The sequence below is a fragment of the Phaethon lepturus genome, unplaced genomic scaffold (genome assembly GCF_000687285.1).
Source record: "Phaethon lepturus isolate BGI_N335 unplaced genomic scaffold, ASM68728v1 scaffold18030, whole genome shotgun sequence".
In the NCBI taxonomy this organism is placed as follows: Eukaryota; Metazoa; Chordata; class Aves; order Phaethontiformes; family Phaethontidae; genus Phaethon; species Phaethon lepturus.
In genome coordinates, this window is record NW_010511461.1 from 36,708 (window position 1) to 44,297 (window position 7,590).

General features: G+C 45.5%; 1 protein-coding gene across 1 annotated transcript in view; it reads right to left on the minus strand.

The window, feature by feature from the left end:
• The window catches only part of FER1L6 (fer-1-like family member 6), a gene marked incomplete at both ends in the record, with an annotated part of 41,069 nt that extends 35,440 nt beyond the window's left edge, over positions 1-5,629 (minus strand). Inside the window, 4 exons of the mRNA XM_010284076.1 lie at positions 3,816-3,878; positions 4,594-4,725; positions 4,820-4,874; positions 5,503-5,629. Coding sequence (XP_010282378.1) covers positions 3,816-3,878; positions 4,594-4,725; positions 4,820-4,874; positions 5,503-5,629 — 377 coding nt within the window. The remainder of the gene's footprint in view (positions 1-3,815; positions 3,879-4,593; positions 4,726-4,819; positions 4,875-5,502) is intronic.
• Between the last annotated feature and the right edge of the window lie 1,961 nt (positions 5,630-7,590).

The following is a 7,590-nucleotide window of genomic DNA, read 5'->3' on the forward strand; positions in this document are numbered from 1 at the left end:
CCTGCTGGCCACACTATTCCTGATACAGGCCAGGACGCTGTTGGCCTTCTTGGCCACCTGGGCACACTGCCAGCTCCTGTTCAGCCGGCTGTCAACCAGCACCCCCAGGTCCTTTTCCACCGGGCTGCTCTCCAGCCACTCCTCCCCAAGCCTGTAACGTTGCATGGGGTTGTTGTGGCTGAAGTGCAGGACCCAGCACTTGGCCTTATTAAACCTCATACAGTTGGCCTCTGCCCATCGATCCAGCCTGTCCAGATCCCTCTGCAGAGCCCTCCTACCCTCCAGCAGATCAACACTCCCACCCAGCTTGGTGTCATCTGCAAACTTACTGAGGGAGCACTCGATCCCCTCATCCAGATCATCAAGAAAGATATTGAACAAGACTGGCCCCAGAACCGAGCCCTGGGGAGCACCACTTGTGGTCGGCCACCAACTGGATTTAACACCAATCACCACAACTCTCTGGGCTCGGCCATCCAGCCAGTTCTTTACTCAGCCAAGAGTACACCTGTCCAAGCCATAAGCCACCAGTTTCTCCAGGAGAATGCTGTGGGAGACGCTGTCAAAGGCTTTACTAAAGTCCAGGTAGACAACATCCACAGCCTTTCCCTCATCCACTAGGTGGGTCACCTGGTCATAGAATGAAATCAGGTTGGTCAAGCAGGACCTGCCTTTCACAAACCCATGCTGGCTGGGCCTAATCCCCTGCTTGTCCTGCACATGCCCTGTGAGCACCCTCAAGATGAACCTCTCCATAATCTTCCCCAGTACGGAAGTCAGGCGGACAGGCCTGTAGTTCCCAGGATCCTCCTTCTGGCCTTTCCTGTAGATGGGTGTCACATCTTTATCAACGACATAGAGGGATCAAGTGCACCCTCAGCAAGTTTGCAGATGACATCAAGCTGAGTGCTGCTGTTGACACGTGTGAGGGAAGGGATGCCATCCAGAGGGACCTGCACAGGCTCAACGAATGGGCCCACATAAACCCCATGAGGTTCAGCAAGGTCAAGTGCAGGGTCCTGTACCTGGGTCAGGTCAACCCCCGGTATCAGTACAGGCTGGGGGATGAAGGGATTGAGAGCAGCCCTGCCAAGAAGGACTTGGGGGTACTGGTGGATGAAAAGCTGGACATGGCAAGCCTCCAGTCATGTGACACCTCCCCTGTTAACCAGGACCACTGATAAATGATGGAGAGTGGTTTGGCAAGCTCCTCTGCCAGCTCCCTTAGTACTCTTGGGTGGATCCCATTCAGACAGACTTGGGGATATTCCGGTGTCTTAGCAGGTCGTTAACTGCTTCCTCCTGGATTATGGAGAGTTTATTCTGCTTTCCATCCCTGTCTTCCCACTCAGGGAGCGGAATACCCTCAGGATACCTGGTCTGGCTGTTAAAGACTGAGTAATGTAAAAAAGCAGGTGAGCATGAAGCTTATAGTAAACACCTCTTGTCTTCTCTGAGAGGGAGCATCACATCTACATTGTATCTAATTAAAGGTTTGTGTCTTTTCACACTTGATTGAGTCTATCGATGACTGAAGGATTTTCTTCAGAATTTCTGAATGAGGACAAGCACACACAGTGTTAAACTGGGGAGTATTTTAGTACTGGAGATACAGGTTTAGCATGAAAGGGGCATCTCAGTTTTACTATGCATTACTACAAGGTTTCTGGAATGCACTGGAATATACTGGAAGATACTAATGAAGAAAAAAATCTATTAATTAACAGGTGCTGAGAAATTAAAATCTCATTTTCCCCTCAAATGCAGGGTTTGAATAAAGCTAGACCAACTGCTGAACTCATGGACAACAGCACTAATCTTTTTTGTTTTCCTTGAACTTCCATATGCAGATGAGTTTGTTTTCACAGATTAAGCAAATTCAGTGCATGAATGATTGTTGGTAATGGAGGATGCCAATCTTTGTTTCTCCTTAAGCGAAATTCATGCTAAGCAAGTACTGTGAAACTTTCCACCCTCCAGGGTTTCCCTCACTCCCAACACACATATTTCCTCTATTTGTTTCTATTCCCCTCATATATTGCATTCTTCAAAACTATGTTGGAAGGTAATGAATCTCTATTTTCAGTAGCATACATGAGCATTGTACTGGGTTAGACTGTTGTTTTGTTGGGTTTTTTTAAAGTATTTTTTATCTAGACCTTTAATTTCTTAGTGTTGCACCTTCATCAGCTCTAAATCAAATGTTTGCTGAGCATGATGAAACCATGCAGATTTACAGCAGGTGATGGTGACACATTTCCCCACACCCCCAACACACTCAGAAAGCTGGCACTCTCCCCTCCACCACTGGATTTATGGAAAAATATAAATATTTATGGAATCAAAAGAATGTGAGGTGGGAAAGACTGGCCATATCTTGGAGAAGAAAACCTATATATCCCTAAGCAGCAGTAGCTCACAAGAGTTGATGCCTCAGTACTGTGCTGATATTAACCACGTCAGAAATACATATAGGGCCATATACTGTGACATAAGTCATAACAGTGAGATGATATCTACTCCCATGCAAAAGATGGGCCGTTGTCAGCCTGTCATAAACTCTGTCCTCAGGGATAAGTATGGTCAGATCTGCAGGTACCTTATGTAAGTATGAATTTCATATTTTTGAGCTGAGCATGTGATATAGTGGATTTGAGCTGGAGCTTAGGATTCAGACTGTCAATTTACTACCAGCATTGAAAACTTAGTTGTCCAGCTGGTCATTTGTAAATGAACACTTTTTATTTCTGCAGCTGGGAAAAGTCACTTTATTAGCAGCTCAGCAAAGCAGATACACAGCAAATGTCTCTAAGAGGTTTTGTACAGATGTTTCCTACAGCTCTTGACCACTGCCTGTCTCTGTCAAGCACAACCAGCACAGACTCTTTCCTGGTGTACTTTTTTGAAATAGACAAAGCACATGTCCATTCAAAAGGAAAAAGAACCTTTTCTGGGGCAACAAGTCACTGCTCATTTCTCTGGCCAAGTGGTGGGACTTTTGGCAGTAGAAATGCAAAAAACAGCTCGTGAAAAGCACAGCTTGTGGTATTTCTAAGTAATACAAATACAGCCCTGTTCAGAGTCTCATGAGATCTTCCTTAATTCCTTAGCATCTTTGCTAAATGTGGTGATGAACTTCAGTGGCCTCAGGTAAGATAATTAGCATGGCTCCATAGACTTGGTCTTCCAAACTGCAAATCAGTATCTAATGCCCCAAGTCCAAGAGCATCTTCCATCAGGGCTGTTCTGAGATGCTACATAGCTTTGCTGGGACTTCACTTGCAGTGAGCAGTGGGAGCAGCACTGAATGCTTGGAGCCCACTCCCATGCTAATAGGAACCAGCCACTGACACTCCCAGACAGGCCAGAGCCACTGCAGAGGATAAGGTACCTGGACAGTTTAGTTAGAAGCAGTTGTATCAGAGGAACTGAGATAAGCCAGAAATTTCAACTCAGTCATTTGAAACAAGTGGCAGCTTGAAAATTAGAGAGGTGAAGACAATGCTGACAAGAGTTAACTAAGCTGAATTTTCTCATTCTACCTGGCAGATTGCCAAGCCAGCAATGAATGTCCCTGAGAATGCACACTTAATCTTCCTTTAAGGTTAAGTTCCTTCAAATCATTGTCAGCTGCCTTTCTTCCTTTTCCTCTCCCCTATCCTTTCTCTTTCCTATACTTCATGCTGACTTTATAGCCCTCTTGGTACCTGAAATTATTCCTCTTTTTTATTACATTAAGAAGAATCATTTAGAGCCGAAGTGACACAAACAACAATGACCTTTACTTACTGTGCTAAGCTTTCCAAGGTACTTACAGAGATGTTGATTATTTTGTCAAACAGGAACACCTGCGGTCCAACGAAATCAAACACAAAGTACTGTGGAGAAAGGGGACAGCAGGTCAGAATTGTTCTTGTGCTGGTATCCAGCGCTGTCAGCAGCATGGTTTAGCTTTAGCATCACACAGAGCCCCGGTGAGACATTGGGGGTACTGAGGAGATGGTGGTAGACCCAGTCAAACCCTTTCCTTTCTCCCTGGCTCATGTCTTCCATGGCCTAGACCTGTTTTCTACTCTCCTCCTTGCATGGCTGCACAGCATTGCCCTTCGCAAATGCCCATGGCCCTCACTCCACATCAGAGGGTATTGTCAAAAAGGACAGGAGGCACAAGGAAACCCAAAGGACTGGTTGGTTTGGGGAGTTGTTTTGGTCTCATTTGTCACCAGCTGGGACAAACAAATGTCAAGGAAAAGGTGAAAGTGAAACGGTAGAAAAGGGATGTTGGAGGGGCAGTTTAGACAAATGGATCATTTGAAAAAATGCAGAGGCAGTGGTAGTAGGGCAGAATGCGGTGGAGGGGGCAGGAACAGGATGGACAGAGCTTGAGAAGAGAAAGAGCAAGTAGAACTAAACCCAAGGGAGCTATTGCTGGTGCTTGGCCAAGCTTGAAATTCAAACAGCTCCTGGAAGAACTCTGTGCTCAGACATGCATGCAGGTGCCACAAACTCAGTTCATCACCTTTTAAGCTACCAAGTGGTGGAGGCCACCCAGAGCCATTGAAGAAAGTGCCTTCTTCAATAGAAAGCACCTACCTCATTGTAGAAAGGGGCGTTTGTGCCTTCCTTTACTGTTGTTTGCTTCTTCTCGTCACCTATCTCGATGATCACCACAGGGTCAATGTTCTCACCCACCAGCTGCCTGGCCTCGATGATGGTGATGGCAATCTGTGGGGCACAAGGACACCACGCTTACTCCTAGGCTCAGGTCCAGCCTGCCTGGGAATTTCACAGGCACATAAGGACTGTCACCCTTGCTCACCTGGTAGTTCTGGGATTTCATCTCCTCTTCATGAATTCTGGTCACCAGCTTTGCCCTGTTTAAATGGCAAAAACAGGTCATTAGGCATCTCTAGGCAAGAGCTGGTACTTGGACACATGTTGGAAAAACTTCTCATCACTAAGCAAGCATTGTTTATGGCAGGTAGCTTTGCTGTGAACTGTTAGGCTTGATTTCATTAGCAAGAGACCACCTCTGTCTTTCTCATATACTTGGTAACAGGGAAATGTTCTGCATCCACACAGAGCAGTGCAGCTACCTGCCATGCATGGGAATTATTTCAGTTGTTGATCCCAGCAAACCTGAATCCATTCCTCCCCTGTATGAAAAAAGAACAACTACACAAGCTCTTGGCTATAGAGATTGCTGTCCCATTTGGCTCATTTTTATTAGCAGAATTCATTAGCATAGTTAAGGCACTCTCAGCATCCGTTTCAATCTCTCCCTCCACTGGACAGCATCTGGTGACAATCTGTCTTGAGCTGTTAATATTTTGCTGACAAGTACATCCCACACAGTCATGTGGGAGAGCAGAAGTGAAAGGATCACTGCTGTCAGCAAATGGATTTTCTGACAGCAGATGTATTGTTCTACGGCAATGCAATTCCTGAGCAGGATGGAAAAGGTGTTTTGGGGGATATTAGGTAAGGTACATCAAGGAGCACCTTTTCCTCTTTGGGCTTAAGGATCCAAAAACATTGGACAGTGCATCACTGTTCACTAGGTCTTCGTCTTCCTCTTCTTGTCTTCCGAGAGTGTCATGGTGAAGATTTACACTTTCATCATGATCACCTGATGAAGAAAATCAAGAAAGTAAAATCCACCTCTGATTTCTACTAGCAAAAAGCTAACTTCAAGCAGAGCAGTGAATTCATCAGCATGAACTCAACATGTTATTAATTTGAGTATCACAATTAGAGATACAGTAGTAGTTTGTATTGAGCAACATTGATTACAGCAGCAGCTCCCCTCCTGCGCAAAATCATATACTGTATAAATTGTGGCCATAGACGCTCTCTTCACCCCATGCACACCCACAACAGACACATGCACAGTAGTTGCATCTGACTGCCCCATCTCTCATCTGCTAGAAGGACAGTGGGACAGATTATTGCTGGGTTTTGCACATATTACTTTGCAGCAGTTAATCTGCCATATGTGGTTTGTCCTAACAGTTTGACACATTTCAGTCTCTTCCAAACAACCAAAGCATAGCCTAGCTTAAAATAATTTCCCTCCTTTCCTCTTTCAAGAGATGATGAATTGGAAGATCAAGGACACAAAAAGAGAGTTGAAGAGCATGATTCATGGGGATCTCTTAATAAGAGTTATACTCAAATGAGACAAATTGCTTCCAGAAGTGTTTATTTTTCTTCCTTACCATAAAGAGAATCTCAGCAACTATCTCAGAGGTACACATCTACATTTGGCCAGAGGAGCCTTTCCCACACTGCTCTGCTTTGTCCTACTGGTCTGACAGAAGTCCTACCACCACCTCTGACTCTTGTCAAGTATGTCTGTGTTCAACACCTGCCTTGAGAAGCGAGCTGTGAGTTTTAGGTAAAAGTTGAAAATTTGGGTGCCTTAGTTCCTTACAATATTTACATTTATAAGCAAGAAATGTTCAGTGACTCTGGATGTGAGATATTTCTGCTCTAGAAGCTGTCAAGTGGTACCTGCAACAGTAAAGATCACTTGTGCAGCAATATCCCAGAGCTTAGGTGAACTTACAGAATCATAGAATATTTTGGATTGGAAGGGACATTTTAAAGTCATCTAGTCGATGCAATAAGCAGGGACATCTTCAACTCGATCAGGTTGCTCAGAGCCCTGTCCAACCTGACCTGGAATGTTGCCAGGGATGGGACATCTACCACCTCTCTGGGCAACCTGTGCCAGGCTTTCACCACGCTCATCATAAAAAAAATTTCTTCCTTATACCTAGTCTAAATCTACACTCTTCTAGATGAAAACCATTACCACTTGTCTTATTGTAACAGGCCTTGCTAAAAAGTCTGTCCCCATTTTTCTTATAAGCCCCCTTGCAGTACTAGAAGGCTGCAATAATGTCTCCCCGGAGCCTTCTCTTCATGACTCAGCAGAATCACCTACCTCAACCTTCTGGCCATGCTTCTGTTGATGTTCTCATGTCCACCTTTTCATTCACCAGTACCCCCAAGTCTTTCTTGGCAGGGCTGCTCTCGGTCCCTTCAGTCTCCAACATGTATATCGTCCCGCCCTGATACCAGGTGTTGCCCTGACCCAGGTGCAGGACCTTGCACTTGGCCTTGATGAACCTCATGAGGTCCACGTGGGCCCATTCCTTGAGTTTGTCCAGGTCCCTCTGGATGGCATCCCATCCCTCAGGCGTGTCAACTGCACCACTCAGCTTGGTGTCATCTGCAAACTTGCTGAGGGTGCACTTGATCACACTGTCTATGTCATTGATGAAGATATTAAAGAGTACTCATCCCAGTACAGACCCATGAGGGACACCACTTATCACACATCTCTATCTGGACATGAGCCATTGACTGCTCTGGATGCGACGATCCAACCAATTCCTCATCTGCCAAAGAGTCCACCCATCAAATCTGTATCTCTCCAATGTAGAGAGAAGGAGGTTGGCAACGATGAGGTTGCACTAAGAAGCCCAAAGGCAGTCAAAAAGGACTTGAGAGCACTGGGGTAACTGGTCGATGGAGTGGGAGCATAGGTAGTATTTTCATCAGTCCCTTCAGTGACAGGGAAGA